Genomic DNA, 19,212 nt, shown 5'->3' on the forward strand with positions numbered 1-19,212 from the left:
ACATTGTCTGACAAGGAGTGGGAGGATGTTTTTTATAGGACTCACCACACCACACATTCCATGGGCCATGCCGAAACGGCTTTTAAGATTCTGCCCTTTTCATTTTTTCCACTGCCAATAAAAAATTTATAAAATGACACAATAACGGAATCGATTCATCAGATAAAGACATGATTAATGCTTGAGATCTAACCCCACTCTCCAAGAAATTAGGTCTCGAAACTGTACGTCGAAGCTTAATCAACTTGGGGCACACACGCACTATATGGACTAGGGTTTCCTCTGGCCAACCAGTCTAGTTTAAGCAATTCAGTTTTAATAAGCTTTTTTAAAATTTACTTGTAATTGGGCATTTTCAGATCTTGCAGTGCAATTTGCAGGCCGATGGCTCTTAGGGAAGTTAAAATATAAGATCTCCATTGAGCCGCATAGACAGACTTGTCTATTTCTTGCCAACAAATGTTCCCTAAGGATGCCAATAAAAAACAGATTTAGTACAAAAAAATAGCTCCTGGACACTTCAACATTACAGTTTTCTTAATTTCAAAGATCTCCGGATAAAACGTATTACAGTGATAAAATCTGATTCAGTTGCTACTTGTTGCAGGGAGGCCATAGCTTGATTAAAGTAGATTTAACTTACAAAGCAGTGGTATTAAAAGCATCTACTTGGTGCAGAATAAAGGTTACAATATAGAATAAAAAGTAAAGTGGTCTGTGCTGAGATATTATTGCAAGGGTAACTGGAAAGGTTGGCAAGCCTAGTACCACACTTGGGGAACGAAAATAAAAAATACAAGGTATTTCATCTAAAATGATTCCAATAAAATCCAAACTTGGAATTCTTTTGATATAATAAATAGGATTGGATAGCCCCACTGGGACCAAGCTGCATTCAACTGATGAGCCCCAATTGAGGTGAAACTGGTCTTGGGTTGCTTGTGTTCCAGTTCAGAGAGGACTAGCTCTGGCCATTCGGGCTGGACTGTTCACGTTAGCGCAGGTTTGAGACTGATTAGCATATGGTTTGGTCCAAACTAAGGTGGCATGGTGGGCAAAAGACCAATGGGTTCAACGCTGCCCTGAGTATTTGCCAGTGGTTAGACATATTTCAAGCATTCCTCTCATCGCCTTTTGTATCTATTTAAAAGCAGAGGCATAAAATTGTTCTCAGACCCTTTTGACTGCTCTGATCACATTAGTTATTATGGGCGCCCATAGATTAATGTTATCCATCCATGCAGACTCCACCTGGTCCTAGACCTCACCCCTCCCCCCAGAGGGGCTGCTCTCAATTGCTGTGCTGGCATCAGTCACTTCTATGGAGCACCTAAAGTAGAGGAACCCCTTCCTGTTTGATGGGCCAAGCATTGCTGATAAATAAGGTTGCACAAAGTCAGGTACAAAATCCATGCTAAAATGTTCCAACCATTTTTCTCCTGGAATTATGCATTCCACCTTTGGCGCCTCAATTGCTGCAAAGTAAGGAAGATTTACCACCCTACAAAATGACACATTAACCATGGTACCACTCGCTCTGTCCAGATCCTCCTAGGTCTTCTGCATTATCTCCTTTTTTTCTCAGGGTGATAAGTTCTTTATACCTCTACCTACATATTATAATTTCTTCTTCTCACCTCAGGTAATTTTTTTATGGGAAGTCAAACAGGCTGAGTCAAACCGTCTACAAGGTTGAGCTCCTTCAGACTCTTCTTTTATTGTTACCGAGGATCCCATTGAAGCACAGAGTTATATTGAATGATCGCAGAATGGTAAGCGGATCTGCGTTATGAGCCAGACACATCCAATTTGCCTCTGCATTTGTGCTGAACAGATCTTTCAGAAAATGTATCCCTATGTTCTGCTCACATCGAGCCTCAATAATTTGTTTTTGGGAATAATCTAGACTCTGGCCATTTTACATATCCATTTTGTACCTCTTCTTTGCACCAACTATCGCTGATAGTGGATTATGGTAACTATCACACATAAGAATAATTCCAAAATTCAACATGCAAGTTGCGATGCCCCCGGAAAACATATTAAAATCTATTTTGCTGCCTGCTCCATTCACTTTATACACTTGAGTTAAGGGTTCAGGGAAGGACAGACATCACACGCAAAAAAACTCTGCTTCAATAGTCTATGACTTTGGGCCTCACAATATGGATCATGTATATAATGTGTTTGACCCTTCACACAGATATCAGTTATAACACATACTGGCATATTTCCGATTTTACACAGACTTTTATTGAAGTCTTCAACTCACAATATATCTGGATCAATATGACAACTTGCAAAATATTGGTCCATTTCATGGCTTAGTTCATCAATAACTGTAGTACAGCCATGGTGAAAGAGGTTATGGAAAAGTATGACTTCATGTGGTTGGGTACTACTCGCTTTGCCGCCCTGCAGTACAACAGAACTCAGGTAGAGTTAACGGGTGTCAGGTAATTCTCATCTCGATCCAACTTATAAGTATGGTTAGAAAGTGGAACTGTTCTACTTCAAATTTCCAAATAATGCAAAAGAAATGAGTGGACAGAGTAAATATAACGTCATTTCATGCTACGGAGTAATGGTTTCTTTTCTAATACATTTCTGTTCTGTCCTATCGTTTACTTGGTGTCTGCAAATATTACAAAGCAATGCAAAATACCTCACAAATATACACAAGTTCATATTTACCGAAAGGTGAGGCTGGAGTGGCAAATTCTCAAAACTAGGTGGTACGTCATAGATCTCCTCAGATCGATTTCTGCTTCTATGACCCATCATAGTTGGGGGGCTGTTGTGTACCTAAAAGAATCAATGAAGAGTCAGAGATCACTGCTGCTTCTAGGCAACTTTTAAGGTTTCCATAAGTCATAGTGTTCCCTGTTACAAGTAGTCTGAATCTGAACAATCCTGCCCAAAGACAGTGTATATGAGGGACCTGCAAAGCACGGATCTCCACTGGCACTTAACATAGCTACAGCAACAGCTTTGGGTAGTTCGACAGTGCAGTCATGGTCTAAATCAGTCCCAGGATCGGATAACCCTGGACTCTTTGATAAAGTAGCGTAAAAGCATTACTATGAGTCTGAAGTTCAGCTGAAAAGAGCAAATCCGGCACAAGAGATGGAATAAAGGAGTGTCACTGTTGGGACGATGGCCAAGGGGCTCTATGGAGCTACGAAAGCAGCAAACTAGCCCTATGGTGCATGAACCACTGCTGATGCCAGAAGGATATATGGCTACCTGGTACCTAATAGATTGGTGCAACATTTATGACCTTTAAACTGGCAGGACTTTTAAAATGGAAACTGAATGGGGTAGTGGGGCGGGTGGGGTCAAGTCAGAGGTAAGGCACAAAAGCACACAGCTCGACATAGCAGCAAGGAGACCGGTGTGGACAGAAGCATATGACGAGATAGCAACATGAAGACCAGGAGAGCTGAGAAACGCATAAGGTAGTCTGCAGAAAAACATACACACACAACTAAAAAGAAAACAATAGCACCCAGAAAATGTGTTCAGGAGAGGGACAAATTCATGATGGGGAAGGAGTAGTTTCTGTCCTGTAACTCCAGTTCTGTAGTAGGGGTATCTCTGTTATAGTCATAATCTAGTGAATAGTCCCGCCCATGTGCGTGGACCCCGGCAATCAAAAATAATCTCTTAAGGTGTCAAAATAATGCAGAAACTGCAAAGACACTTAAGAGAGAATTTAAAGACAAATAATGCAGCCTATATCCACAGGCTACACTGTCCAGTACTTCAACTAGAATTTCCACCAAAAAAACACCACACACAACACAGCCTGCAGTTTCTACCATAGAGAAACTTGCCTCCCCCAGTCAAAGACTCTGGAATGATAGAGAGGAAGGTAGGGACAGACAAGCCCCATAGGCTGCCATTATGTGGCTTAAAATAGGATACTGTGCCTTTAAGAGAACTTTCCAGAACTTCTCCCAGTATCCCAGAATGCATAGCAGGTCCCTCTTACTTCAGTTCTTTTTGAAGGCGAAGCACGCCAGACCTGTCGCATTCTTGTATGATGAAACAATCTCCACCGGGGAGGAGGGCGGGCGCTTATGACTATAACAGAGATACCCCTACTACAGAACTGGAGTTACAGGACAGAAACTACTCCTTCTGTAGTAGGGGATCTCTGTGTATAGTCATAATCTAGTGAATAGAATGGCAAGCCCATCCCCACACCAAAGCGGCGGTGGAGAATAATACATAACGCCACTACTGTGCGAACAAATTCCGCAGCGAAGCCTGTCCAACCTGAGCGTCTGCCCTGGCGTCAGTGTCCAGGCAGTAATGCTTAGCAAAGGTATGAACCGACTTCCAAGTGGCTGCCTTGCATATTTCAGCAAACGGCACATTACGGAGCAGAGCCGTCGTGGCAGCTTTGCCCCTGGTGGAATGAGCCTTAGGCTTACCCCCTAAGGTCTTATTAGCTTTCTGATAACACAATTGTATGCAGGACACAATCCACCTAGAGATGGACTGCTTAGAGGTCGCAAGACCCGTCCTGACCGATCCATAATTGACAAACAACTGGTCAGACCTACGAATATCTTTGGTTTTATCCAGATAAAATTTCAAGACCCTCCTCACATCCAGGGAATGGAGAGACCTCTCCGCTGGGGATGAAGGGTTCTGAAAAAACGTAGGCAAAGTTATAGTCTGGTTGATATGAAAATCAGAAATAACCTTGGGAAGAAATTTAGGGTGAGTACGCATAACAACCTTAGCAGCATGAAATACAGTATAAGGTTCATTACAACACAACGCCTGAATTTCACTCACCCTGCGGGCCGATGTAATGGCCACGAGGAACGCCGCCTTCCAGGACAGGTGCTGCAACGAAGCCTTATGAATAGGCTCAAAAGGCTCCTTCATCAATCTGGACAGCACCACATTCAATTCCCACGAAGGCGAAGGGAGCCTGACAGGAGGGAATACTTTCTTCAAACCTTCCAGAAAGTCTTTGATCACAGGGACCTGGAAAAAGGAAGTCTGTGAAGGGCATTTCCTGTAGGCAGTCAATGCAGCAAGATGTACCTTAATGGAATGGACATTAAGGCCAGACTGCGCCAAATGTAAAAGATAAGGAAGGATGACATCTTCCTTGCAGGTAGTAGGATCATGGTCCTTAGAATGGCACCATATACAAAACCTCTTCCACTTGTAAGCATATGAAGTCCGAGTGGAAGGTCTCTTAGACTCCTTCAGTATGTCCATGCAATCATCGGGCAGATTCAGATGGCCATATTGCACTATCTCAGGAGCCATGCCGCCAAACTCAAAGACGAGAGGTTGGGGTGTAACATCCGTCCCCCGAACTTCGTGAGAAGGTCCGGCCTGCACGGCAACCGAATGTGAGGAAGGAGAGACCGGTGAAGTAGGTCCGTGAACCACCACTGCCTGGGCCACTCCGGGGCGATGAGTATCATCCGAGTCCTGGACCGGGCCAGCTTGATGAGCACCGCCGGAATCAGGGGAATGGGAGGAAAGGCGTACAGAAAGCTGTTCGTCCAGTCGATCCACAACGCATTCCCCAGCGTCCCTTGTTGGAAGTACCTGGAGGCGAAGTCTCTGCACTTGCTGTTTTCGGCGGTGGCGAACAAATCTACGTCTGGAGTTCCCCACCTTGCGAAGACTTCTCCTAGTACTTCGTCGTTTATGACCCATTCGTGGTTTTCCTGAAGCAGCCTGCTCAGTGCGTCTGCCTGAACATTCTGCACACCTGGCAGATGGGTGGCCGTTATCGACAGTCCTCTGGCCAGAAGCCAGTGCCAGATCGTCTGCGCCTCCTGAGACAGGGTGCGCGATCTCGAGCCCCCCTGCTTGTTGAGGTAATACATCGTGGTGGTATTGTCCGTCTGTACAAGCAGAGAGTTGGTCCGGAAGGACGGAAGAAAGGCCTTCAGCGCCAAGTGAACAGCCCTGAGTTCCAGGAAATTGATGTGATACGTGGCCTCCATCGGTGACCACGTGCCTTGAATCTGTAGAGTCCCGGAGTGCGCTCCCCATCCCAGAAGAGACGCATCCGTCACGACAGTCTGCTTGGGTATGTCCTTGTGAAAGGGAACCCCTTTTAGGAGATTCTCCGCCGAACACCACCACTTCAGAGACTGAAGAGCATGCAGCGACAGCCGAATCCTGTCGTCCCAAGATCCTTTCCTCTGATCCCACTGGTCCTCCAAGCACTCCTGCAACGGTCTCATGTGCAGCCGTGCGTGTGGCGTCAGGAAGATACAAGAGGCCATCGATCCCAGTAGAGAAGACACCGTCCTCACTGTTGTAGATGGAGTCGTCATAAGAGCCTGAGCCTTTCGAAGGAGTGATAATCGTCGCTCTTCCGAAGGAGACACGCTTGCTGACAGCGTATTGATGGAGGCTCCCAAGTACTGTATGCATTGGACCGGAGTCGGGACAGACTTGGCCATGTTGATGTGCAGCCCCAACTTGTTCAAGAGAACGCACGTCTTCTGGAAGTGTGCTCGCGCTTCCGAGAAGGAGGATGCCTTGATCAACCAATCGTCCAGGTACGGGTAGACGAACACCTTGTTCTTCCTCAGGTGTGCTGCTACCACCGCCATGCACTTCGAGAACGTTCTCGGCGCAGACTTCAGTCCGAATGGGAGTACTGTGTATTGATAGTGATTGGTGCCGACTTGGAACCGCAGGAACTTCCTGTGTTTGTGTGCAATGGGCACATGGAAGTAAGCATCCTGTAGGTCTATAGCGCAAAGCCAGTCCCCCTGTTGCAACTGAGGGTAAATCTGATGCAACGACAGCATGCGGAACTTTTCTCTGCGAATCCATTTGTTTGCCTGTCGCAAATCCAGAATGGGCCTGAACTCGTTCTTGTCCTTCTTGCGAACCAGGAAGAACCGGGAGTACAGACCTCTTCCTCTCTGAGACCGAGATACGTCTTCTATCGCCCGTTTCCTCAACAGGATATCCGCTTCCGCCTGAAGCTCGCGCAGCTGAAACTGCGAGCTGACCGGGGGAATAGCTGGAGGAGGGCTGGTGAACCGAAGACTGTATCCATTGCAAACAATATTCAGCACCCACTTGTCCTGAGTAATTTTTCTCCACTCTGCCAGAAAAAGTTGGATGCTTCCCCCTACCGGAGTGGGTAACGGATCCGGGGGAAGTAAGTTCCTAGGGCCTAGGCCCCGCCTGGCCCTTGGGCGCCGGAGCCGATTGCTGGCCTCCCCTGCCCCTCTGCCGCTTCTGGAACGGCTTCCGGAACTGCTGCTGCTGCTGGGAGTGTCCTGAGGCCTGTCCTCGACCTCGGCCCTGTCCGCCGAACCGCCGTTGGAAGGGGCGGTACTGCTTTTTGTTCTCCTTGGGCTTTTCCAGGCCCACAGCCGTCAGCGTTTCGGCCTCCGCCTTCATGCGGGCCATTTCATCATCGGCATGTTTCCCGAAGAGGGTCTCACCGGAAAACGGCAGATTGGCCACCCTCTGCTGTGCGTCCGGTTTCAGGGACGTAAGCCGGAGCCATGCGTGACGCCGCTGGTTGATCCCGTGGGAAAATCCGTGAGCCGCCAACAGGGAAGAGTCCGCAGCCGCGCTGATTATCTGGTTGGCCACCAGCATCCCCTCACTCAGGACTTCCGTGAAGTCTTCACGCTGCTCCCGGGGCAAATGCTCCGCAAAGCGCTCAAGGGAGTCCCAGAGGGCGCGGTCGTAGCGACCCAACAAAGCCGTGGCACTCGCCGCTTTCATGGAGGTCGCGGAAGTACCACAAACTTTCCTTCCTGCCGAGTCCATCCATCTCGATTCCTTGTCCGGGGGAACCGTGGAGGTCGGGGTGGTGGCATGCTGCTTGCGGGCCGCCGTGACGATGACGGAGTCAGGTGGAGGCTCGGCCCTCAAGAAGGCCGGATCCGATTCGGGAGCTCGGTACTTCTTAAGTAATCTCGAAGGGGCCGCCCTCGTCACAGCCGGGGTGAGAAACAGAGCCATAGCAGGTTCTTCCAGGCCCGGCACCAGGGGCAGGAGAGGACGAGACAGATGCCTCTGATGCAGCGTCTCGAAGATGACCGATGTCTTCGGTGTAGGCACCGTCAGGGAGATGCCGAGCTTCGCTGCGCCCCGCAACAGTACGTCCTGAAAGGCCACCAGGTCATCTATCGGGGACACTCTGGTGTCCGGAGACCCCGATAGGGTAGGTGAATAATCCCTGGTCCCAGAGGACCTCGTGTGAGAGCGAGACTCGCGCCTCCTATGGCGGTGCCTCGATCTCGTGGACGATCTGTGCCTCGATCTGTCCTTCCGCCCAGAGCGAGAGCGAGACCTGCCAGCCCGTGGGCGCTCCTTCGGTTTGCGCGGAGGGGTCTTCCTTGGCTCATCACGAGGCGTCTTCGGCTCCTCCCGGGGTTTCGGTTTCGGAGTCCCCTTGGGAGGAGCAGGCAGGGACGGCAGGGAAGTGGACCTCGGAGGAGGAACCTTCGGCTGCGGTGCGGGCCCATGCGGAGGGACCGGAGGTGGAGGAGTGTCCTCTGAAGGCAGTGGTGGTTTGGGCGGAGGGTCCTCCTTAGGCACGGGGGGAGGAGTCGGAGTCCTGGGCCGGGACGGAGTGTACACTTCCGAGTACACCGAGCCCGGTGTCCCTCCAGGCGAGGGGCGCGGAGACCCATCCCCATCCGCAGGCGACCTCTTCCTCTTGCGACCACCGCTGGAAGCAGCGTGACTCCTGGGACTAGAGTCCCTTTTCCGCCGTTTTGGAGCGGGTGACCTGCTCCCCGACGCTGACCGCTGTCTGCTGGACGCAGAACGACGCTCCTCCGGCGTCGAATGACGTCTCCTGGACTCCGGCGTCGAGCGCCGCCTCCTCGGCGTCGACCGCCTCCTCCTCGGCGTCGAACGCCGACTCCTCGACGTCGACCTTCGGCGTCCTCTCGACGTCGGGCGGTCCGCCCTCGACGACGAGCGCCGCCGTCGCCTTGATGTTCCCGACGTCGAGGAGCCCCTCGACGTCGATCGGCGGCGTCGCCGCGATGGAGATCGACGGTGTCGCCTCGACGACGACCGACGGTGTCGCCTCGACGGCGAGCGTCGGCGCCGCCTCGACGGCGAGCGTCGATGTACGTCACTGTGCCTTCGGCGTCGGTATGACCTCGACGTCGACGAAGACGATGACGTCGACGGCGGCCTCGACGTCGGCTTCTCCTTCGCCGTCGAGCCGTCGCGCCGTCTCGACCCGGAGCCCCGGGGAGAAGGGGAGCACGCCGTCGTCATCCCTCTCGACGCCGTCGTCGATGCCATCGACGCCGACGGAGAATGGGACCGTTGGCTGGACTTCCTGCCCCTGGGGAGCCGCCCAGGGGCCTCAGCAGAGGCAGAGGGATCCCTCCCAGGCTGCCCAGACCCACCTGCAGCACGTTGGCGCCTATCCTCCAGGCCAGCCAGCCTGATCTTCAATCTGTCCCTGAGTGTCCTAGCAGAAAGTTGCTGGCAGATAACACACTCCTCAGGGCCATGATCGTCTGGAAGGCACACGATGCAGACATCATGGGGGTCGCTTTTGGCCTTCTTCCTCTCACATGCTGGGCACTTGACAAAAAGGCCAGGCATTTCGGAGCCCCAAAACACCTAAAAACAGCACAAAAGTGAGAAGAGAACACCAAGCAGTAACAGCAACACTTTTAAAAGTTAAAAGTGCAAAAACGAATTCAATAAACCCTTGTAAAAGGGAGAGCTCAATGCCAGGGTCCTGTAAGCAGGAGCCGGAAAAAAGAACTGAAGTAAGAGGGACCTGCTATGCATTCTGGGATACTGGGAGAAGTTCTGGAAAGTTCTCTTAAAGGCACAGTATCCTATTTTAAGCCACATAATGGCAGCCTATGGGGCTTGTCTGTCCCTACCTTCCTCTCTATCATTCCAGAGTCTTTGACTGGGGGAGGCAAGTTTCTCTATGGTAGAAACTGCAGGCTGTGTTGTGTGTGGTGTTTTTTTGGTGGAAATTCTAGTTGAAGTACTGGACAGTGTAGCCTGTGGATATAGGCTGCATTATTTGTCTTTAAATTCTCTCTTAAGTGTCTTTGCAGTTTCTGCATTATTTTGACACCTTAAGAGATTATTTTTGATTGCCGGGGTCCACGCACATGGGCGGGACTATTCACTAGATTATGACTATACACAGAGATCCCCTACTACAGAACTAAACTCCACACAAGCCATGAAATAAGAAACAAGCAAATGAGACTGACAGTTGCCTTGACCAATAGTAAACACGGGTGTGCTCTAGGCCATATGTAAGCTAACAAAATGTCTCACAAAAGAAAGCGTGTGAACTGCGAGATGTAAAAATCTTAGCTTATGCACAAAATGTGAATATTCCTCAAAATGGGGCTTTAATCTTTGTGGGTCTTTATGTTACCTTTGTATTTGTTGATGTGAATTTTTCTTTTCCTGTTTATTTTCTCCACAAAATTATTCCACTTGGACATTTTAAGGTGTAAATGCAATTAATATATGTGATCACTATTTAACCCTTTTCTTGCATAAACAAATATTTCTGTCTCATTAATACTCCTTACTTCATAAAAATATCACATTATGATTTGGTTTGACAGCTTACTACAGTACCTCTTCTGGTGGTCTTGTTTTGTCCCAGTTTCCCTTATCCATGGGTTGAGGCACATGATAGATGCCTTGCAGTTCTGTCTCCAATAATGGAATGTGCTCAATATCCTGCCCTATCGAAGGGGGCACTTCATAATTATCATGAGCCAACTTAGTTGCTGGAACTGGGACCTGATAGAGCTCTTGTGCTTGGTGCAGAGACAGGGGCACCTGGTATATATCCTGAACATTTCTTTGTAATAGGTAATGAGACACCGATTTCTCATACAATATGGGGTTCTTAGCTATTGGGCTCTGTGCCCTTTGAGGAACATTGTAAAGATCAGTTACTTCTATTTTCTGAGATGGAACCAAGTATATGTTGTCCTCTTCAGAGGCTGAAAAGGCAGGGTGTGTGGGGGCATACTGTATTGAATCAGGTTGCACACTGTTGATAACCGGCTGCTGGTAAGATGATAGAGCTGGTAGTGGTAACAACTGGAGTTGATGTGTCCCTTGCCCAAGAGCAGCCTGTTTCTTGTCATGCACACCAACCAGGATCTTGAGCCGATTTCCAGGTACTATACCCTGTCGCCCATGGAGTGAACACAGCCACCAGCCATCAAGTCCCTGGGTGTTATGTTCCAGTACCGTCAAGATATCCCCCTTGCGGAATGAAAGTTCATCAGGAGATTCTGCCACATTGTCATACAGAGCTTTAGCCAGCACATTCTGCAAACGCAAGAAAACAGATCAAGCTTAGAAATCAGGACACGGTTATATTGGGACAAGCGGATAGAAATAAAGCACAATTATATAGTTTCCTATTACTGTAGTATATATGTTAACTTCATATTTGGAGTAGTTAGACACATTTAGTGGAAGCAATAAGTAAGATCGTCACTGAAAAGGTAACACTGCTGATGAAAAGTTTAAATGTGCCAAATGCTTTACTAAACATTCTAGATGCTTTGGCAGCTAAGATTAGATATTTTCCTACATACTACTCCTTATACTATTTGGCAATCGTTCTGCTACAGCCAACTTACTATAGGACACATTTACATCTGATAAACAGTAGAGACAGTGTTAGAGAAAGCAGGCTAGGCGGTGGGTCTTTTTCAGGAGTCACATGGCATCCTGGAGCTACTTGGCTCAGACTATGTCAATCATAGCCATTTACAACTGTTGCCCCAGAGATTAACCTTACTATTGAACCCAAAACTGAACACCAAGTACACCCCTTTAGTACCTGACCTTCAGGCTAGCGAATTCCAGGCGTTCCAGACTTACGTAGGGAAGTGTGTGTGTTTAGGGTCTCAAAGATTAACAGAATATCCAATAAGAATTTACAAGTCATTGTCCTGCCAATACTAGAAAACAAATAGGTACTTTTTCACTACACACATAGCAATATTTTACATAGTCTTCAGAGGGCACTGTAAGTGATGTACTAGTTGCAATTTATAACCAGTGTAAATTCAGGTGACAGTCTAAATTCTCCAGCGACAGGCCTTTTTGTTGCGGTAATGCTCACTGGCCATTAGCCATCGCGGTGGTTATCAGAACGTTGTCTGTGGTGAGCTCCAGTGACTCAGCTCACCTTGTGCCCAAAAGTCTCCTTTTAGTCCCCAAGACAAATTGTAGTTTCTGCCCCTCCAATATCGCCCCATCCACTCAAGTCACAATGGCGCAGTACCTTTCTGTTCTTTTGATGTCTAAAGGCAGGTCATGCCAGTAGTTCATTGCTGGTAGGCTCACCACTCGTACACCTTGCACGGACCACAGAGAGAGACTCACACCAGCTTTTGTTCTCTGCCTCAGCCGGAGTTAGTTATAGTCCGCAGTAGCTGCACCAGCACACACCGAGCTGTGGGAGAATAGGCAGTTCCAGAACCAGAGTAAATGGGGAAAAGCAGTATGTAAGCTCTGCTGTTCGCAGTCTGGCATGTGTTGCTTTGCAGGTTCTTCCTCAGTCCAGAACAGCAACCCTGTGCCCAAAATAAAATGCAAGAGCCTACCCTACATGACTGGTGAGTCGAATGGTGTCCTTGTCTGGGACAATGGTCATTGCCAGTGAAGGCACAGCTTATTTTGGTTTGCAGACTGCAGTCGGATGTCACCCAGCACCCCACACTTCAAGGTGCTAGCTCTTGGCAATGGAAGAGTCCGCCATGAACTTTGTGATCTGCAGGAAGGTGCAGAGTCCTCATGCACTTCCACAAGACAGCTTAAACTGCAATAACGAGCAGGTCATGTGCACCTCACGTGTTGTCATAAGAGGTACAGGTCCCCACCAAATGATAGTGGATTTCACAGTTTGTCACCTTCTCATGCCGTTTGCTTTCCTCTTCTAGATAACGTCTTACTCAAGCAAGGGCAACTCAAATGCACCACTGTAGCAATCGGTCAACCCCTTCCTTCAAGGCAGGCTGCAAGGCAGCTTCTCCTGGCAGGCTGTCTCACGTCCCCAGATTCTGGTTCTAAACCTAGAAAATGAATTGGCAGCAGATACCCCAACCCTGGCGCACAAAAGTGTTTCTCAGTTGTCACTGGTGTGGGACCCCAGATTTTGTCAGAAAAATGCTTGCATACTAGTGGAATTTTCTAAACATTCTTTATATTATGGTTTCAGAGAGTAGGCATGTGTTCAATCATAGCAGCTCTTAGAATAGTCTTGGGCAGCGGTGCCCTTTTACTCATTCCACTCAGGCGGTTCCATTCAAATTCCTCCATGGAAGAAAGCAACAAACAAAAAAACACGGATATAATGCCTTAATTAACCTTAATTAATGGTAATTACACAGGTCGCATCTCAGTGCATCTTTTGTTTGCTCACCATGCCACTTCAGAGGGACCAGCCATATGCAAATCATTCGTGGTCCTGCTTCAATGGGAACAGTCCAGCACAAGCTGTCAGCCCAGGTCCCCACTGAACGAGGCTACAAGCAACCCCAGCCTGGTTTCGGACTATTTGGGCCTCTTCAAGAGGATGTAACTGGAGTCATATGGCATCGTGAGCTCTGGGACCACATATATCAGTCACACGTAGGGCATCACACTGTGTGTCACAAGGTGTGAGCAGAATGCTGGGGTCGGGAAGGAAGTCTCCTATCAGGAGAAACCCACAACAAGGGAGCAAAAGCAAGGCAGGCTCCCCACATTACTATCCGAAAACCCGGCGGGTAGAAAGTTAGAAGAAAGGGTCAGAAAAGAGCAGGGTGAACCTCGCTAACTTAAACAAACATTGGCATAGCCAATAGATCTCGCCTGTGGGACCTTATAAGTATTTAGTTATGCATCACAATATCCTATGACCCAAAGGCGAGACCTATTGGCTATGCCAGTGCTTGTTATACTATGGAACACGAATGCTGTATGTGATTCATAGAAATTATAGTTTACACCGAATTAAGACTGTCTGCAAAAGTAAATCTGCTAATCTGTGGGACGATGATGAGGCTGTGCATAAATGATAGTCCAAGGGACTTTAGGAGTATATGGGAGTTGGAATCTGTTCTATAGGGCCATTAAGGATGTATGGGAGTTTTGAAGTGGGATTATGCTATTCTTCAAATATTTTCTGTTCTAGGGCCATTATATTCTTGAATGTGACTTACACAGTAAGAACCTAGCTACAAAGCAGCCAAGTGTGGGACCCCATGGGCTGTTCCAGCGTGTAGTGCATAAGAGGGCTCCTGAAATTGTACAGAAGACACAGCCTCCCAGGGTGTGACTCTCAACTAGTAAAACGTGGGGTGTATGTTGTTACGGCACCTGAGCAGGCGATCATATCTGTAGGAAGGTGGATACCTGACTATGGTTACCCCAGATTTTTTGCCTTGTGTTTAGCTGGTTTTCGACTTAGTTGGCCTGGTTCCCTGCTAATCAGGGCCCCAGGCTACCTGCTCTCTCCTTAAAATGGATTCCATGTACCCTAGGTGCATAACTAAATTGGCTTGGGTCACCTTATCAGCCCCTGTACAGTGCACTATAGGTGCCCAGGGCATAGGTGCATCCAAGGCCTACCAGGGGCTGCAGCATACCTTTTGCCACCCCTGGCTGGCTATCCAAAATTGACACAACTGGCTGATCACTCAGCTGGGGCAAGGTGGTGTAATCACCCCTTGCTTAGATATAGTATACCTATATCTAAACCTATCTGGACACATATAAACCTATAAGCCACTCCTATGGCAGGCCTTAACAATCCTGGAGGCAGAGTGCGTGGTTTTATGTGAGATGGTGCTCTAGCATGAGCTGAACCTGTCTGCAGCTGTCGGGACCAATTCCCTAAGCTGTTCCGGGATATTGCCATACCATATACTCTTAGTGCATTATAATCCTCGCGTTTATATTGTAACTTCGGTTTGGCTTTATCAAAACATGTCGTGTAAGGTGTCATACGATTTGGAATACTATCCCCTCGACAGTCCTGTCGACAGGGATAGCATTCCACCCCTCTAGAGGGAGACGACATGCTACTTTGCTAAAACGCGGTTGATTTTTAAAAGAGCCTCAGATCCACAAAATGGATGCTTCTGCCACAGACACGAGTCTGACCTCCTGCTGCGGACCGAAACTCAGCAGAGGAGGCCTGGACAAAGGGTTTCCTGTCACAGGGAGGTGTCACACCACCCCAGACAGGAGATAGTGGATTGTAGCAGGGTGGTTTGAAAGAAACCAGACACTGCCTGGGGAGCACAAGGCTTCCCCTTGCATAATCCGGTCAAACCGGTTCTGGGGCACACCAGCCCCAGTCCCAGCACGGCCTGGATCAAAGGGAAAGGGGTGTATCCACCCCCTTCCTGGGTCCCACCCACAGGAGGGGACCTAGCAGGTAATCCAGCCCCCTAGATAGGTATAAGAATGGGAGCAGTGCCAAAGCACTCAGAATATCCTGATGAAACATTTGATACGAAACTCTGGACCCTTCGACATCCTACTCAGCGTAGAAAACTGAAGAATCTCCCTTGTGGTCAAGGAGTGACCACCCTGTGCAAACAGGCACCATCCAGCACCTCAACGTCTGCTTTGTTGCAGTTCCCGCCGGAACTCGAGCGACCGAGATCGACGAGATCAAGCTTGCCTGCCTTCTTACAGCCCGATCCACAGTCCCTGCAGAGCTGAGACCCGTGGAGGCGACCGGAAGCGTGGGGCACGCCATCTTGAAAAGACCACGAGACGCTGACTGTGCAGCCCACGAGTGACCCTCGAAGCTGTACACCGGGGTTTGAGAAGCCCCAGCCCTGAGCCACTTTTGCACCGAAGCTCACCCCTCTACACTCGATGAGTGCTGCGTGGGGCCCTTCTGCTTTCTTTGGCTCAACGCGTTGGCCCGGTCACTTGCCAGCTGGCTTGTGGCCCCTGTGCCGACGAAAAACCGAAATACGACTTGTGATTCTGGTTGCTCCAGACTTGCACCCGCTCCTCTGAAAAGGAGCACCCGCTCTGACCCTCCTGGTCCGAGTGAGAAGCAATCTTCCAGTCCTGCGTGGATTGCTCTTGCCAAGTGTTGCTTGCTCCGATCTTGAAGCCGACAGCGCCGACGGTGAGAGCCTTCGTGGGCTTGTGACCCGCTCCTGGACGTCGCAGATGCCCCAGAGCCCACGTGGCAGCGGAGAGAAGCTCCTCGACAACCACCTGACTGCGCCCGACATTGCCTGGTTCCGTCCTGGTTCCACCCTGGTCACTGCTGAGTGACCCAGACTCTGTCCCCTCTGCTTTCAGGTACTTTACGACTCTGATCCACCCTTGGATCACCCTGGACACTTCTCCTTCACATCGCCTGCAGCATCTTCAGCTTCAAGCACCAGCAACCTGCGTGACGAAACCCGACGCCACTTCGACCCTATGCAACCGCTTCCTGTGGGTGAGGTAACTCAGCAACGCCGGTGTTCCCACACTGGTACACACCTCTAGGGTCTGTGTCTAAAGTTTCATCCTTGTAGGTTAAGCGGAAGTCTCCTTAAACAGTAACTTTCTAACTTTTACGCACCATTGACTTAACATTGGTGCATGCGTGTGCTTTAAGCGCTGCACCCGAATCCCGCTGGCTTTTCCTGACTTCAGCATTGCTTGTCCCGACTGCTCCCAGCGATTCCCTAGGCCCTAGGCCTAACCACTGTTCGATTGGTGTCTCTTATACCACTTTCTTAATATATGGTTTGAGTGGCCACCCGCCCTCATCCATAATTGTGCAACTTTCATATGGTATACTGTGCTTTTGTTTAAACGCTTGTGCCCCTTTGCTCATAAAGAGTACTGGGGATTATTCTAGTAATAAATACATATATTTTTATAATATATACTTGTGTGGTGTCCTTTCATTTGCTATTACAGGATTGTGATTGGTAAAACAGCTTGCTTAACACGACCTCTTGAGTTAAGCCTTTAAGGCTGCTTAGTCCATGATACCCCTAGGATAGCTTGTCTAATAAGGTTGACTTACAACCAGACACCATAAGGGATTGTTTGGACTGATACAAGGTGGTTCCAGAATTGGGAACATCATATATCAGGCCAACTTCTCACAATATCCATTTATCCCAAACGTGCCTTATTTGGTACAAGGTACCATTCCTGAAGCTGGTGTATTAGACTGATATACTACTGGCTTGCAGAGTTTGGTGCCAAAAGCAACATAGGTACACTTCCCAAAAGTCTGAGGCCTTCTGAAACTTCAGAAGGGCTGGAGTAGATTCACTCGTATGTTTGGAGGATTATCATAATTACCAGTATATTAGCCTCAAACTTGACAGGAACAATCATATCACAAAGCATTCATATGACACCAAACAAAGTAAAGAAATAGATGTTTTTTTCTATTTCTTTACTTTTGCAGCAAACGCGGCACCAGTGCTTTACTCATGTTTAAAAGTAAAGCGCTGGTTCCGGGATTGCTGCAAAAGTAAAGAAATAGCAAAAAAAATCTATTTCTTTACTTTTGCTATATTTGCGGCACCCGAACTTTACTTTTAAAATTAAAAGTAAAGCGCGGGTGCCGAGATTATTGCAAAAGTAAAGAAATAGATTTTTTTTTCTATTTCTTTAGCAGCAATCGCGGCACCAGCGCTTTACACCTGGTTAAAGGTAAAGCGCTTTTGCAGCGACTGCTGCAAAAGTAAAGAAATAGAAAAAAACATCTATTTCTTTATTTTTGCTATAATCGAGGCACCTGCGCTTTACTTTTAGGTAAAGCGCCGGTGCCGCGATTGCTGCAAAAGTAAAGAAATAGAAAAAAATATCTATTTCTTTACTTTTGTTACAACCGCGTCACCGGCGCTTTACCTTTAACCATGTTAAAAGTAAAGCGTAGGTGCCACGAATACAGCAAAAGTAAAGAAAAAAGTCTGTGGTGGGGGAGGGGCATTGAAGCGAGGCGCGCGCGCTTGGCCGAACGAGAGGAAAGCCATATGGCGCCTCTGTTCGTACCTGTGCACGTAACCGCACACTGTATGCCACACAAAGCTGTGGTCATACTAAAAAACAACCAAGAAGAGAGGGAAAAGAATCGTGTTTACTTTATTGTGCTTAGACTTTGTACACTGCTTTAAATTGGGAAACTTCACTTATACTCGACGTGTGCTGGGGAGTGTGAATTGTTCTTGTTGGTTTAGGCCCATCTTTGGGAGGTTGGTGGTTCTCCTCACCTTTCAGCACCCTTACGTGAAATTGGTACATCCAGATATTTATTGTGTGATTCTTCTCAGTGGTGTCATTCACCTAAAATGAATACCACTGTACGGGGTTTCGATCAACTGCACAAAACCAGTCCACACTCATGGTTTCAATCCTCCTGATTAAAACAGCTGCTCTGTCTTTCACTGAAGGTGGACTAACCTTCGAAATGATATGGTAGCACACCAAGAACAAGCATTGGCATAGTCAATAGGCCTCGCTTTTGGGACCTTATAAGTATTTAGTTATGCAGCACAATATCCTTTGTGCATCAACATCAACTGTTGCACGCCATACACTTATAAGGTCCCAAAGGCGAGACCTATTGGCTATGCCAATGCTTGTTTTTCCTGGTGGCCAACCAAAGCCTAAGGAGGGGGAAACTAGACAAATGTAACTATCATCCCGAACCTACAATGAAACCTTTCTAGTACTGGCCCAACTTCAAAAGTAGAGAAGGGGGAGGGGTGAAGAATCTGCAGAAGATAGATTATACACCATAAAAAGAGTTATCAGACACAGGGGATACTTCTTCCCCAGACACCTAATCTTAAGAAATTGTCTCAACAGGCGGCACACAGTGCCAATCAGACAAGAAAATCATGCAAAACTTGCCAGGCAAATATGTTACTGCTCCTCTCCTGAGAAGCCAGACAGTTGTCCTTGGCAATCACCTGCCCCGTAGTTCCAGAGTCAGCCTTGACTTATTTAGCTGTTCGAATCGCTGTCTTTTTACCGAGTGGGCAGAACATCAAGACCGGTCAAGGGGCATGGCAGGGAGAGCTTTGAGACTGTCTGTGGCAGACTGAAATACTGAGGCAAGTCTTTAAGGAATAAGGGTCGGTGTCCCGGGTGATTAGCTTGTCTACACGATTTACAGCAGGCTGCCAGAAACAGATGAGAAAAGCATATGGAATCTGTATTGCACCCACACGGTTCTGAAGCTAA

The 19,212-nt window shown here is 48.2% G+C and overlaps 1 protein-coding gene across 2 annotated transcripts in view; it reads right to left on the reverse strand.

Annotated features, from left to right (window-relative positions):
* The window catches only part of BCAR1 (BCAR1 scaffold protein, Cas family member), a 573,883-nt gene that overhangs the window by 419,844 nt on the left and 134,827 nt on the right, over positions 1–19,212 (reverse strand). For both annotated transcript variants that reach the window (XM_086945218.1, XM_086945219.1), the window contains exons 2-3: positions 10,609–11,316; positions 2,695–2,805 (exon numbers count right to left, since the gene is read on the reverse strand). In XM_086945218.1, coding sequence (XP_086801344.1) covers positions 2,695–2,805; positions 10,609–11,316 — 819 coding nt within the window. The remainder of the gene's footprint in view (positions 1–2,694; positions 2,806–10,608; positions 11,317–19,212) is intronic.

This window comes from Lissotriton vulgaris, chromosome 12 (assembly GCF_964263255.1).
Source record: "Lissotriton vulgaris chromosome 12, aLisVul1.2, whole genome shotgun sequence".
Lineage (NCBI taxonomy): Eukaryota > Metazoa > Chordata > Amphibia > Caudata > Salamandridae > Lissotriton > Lissotriton vulgaris.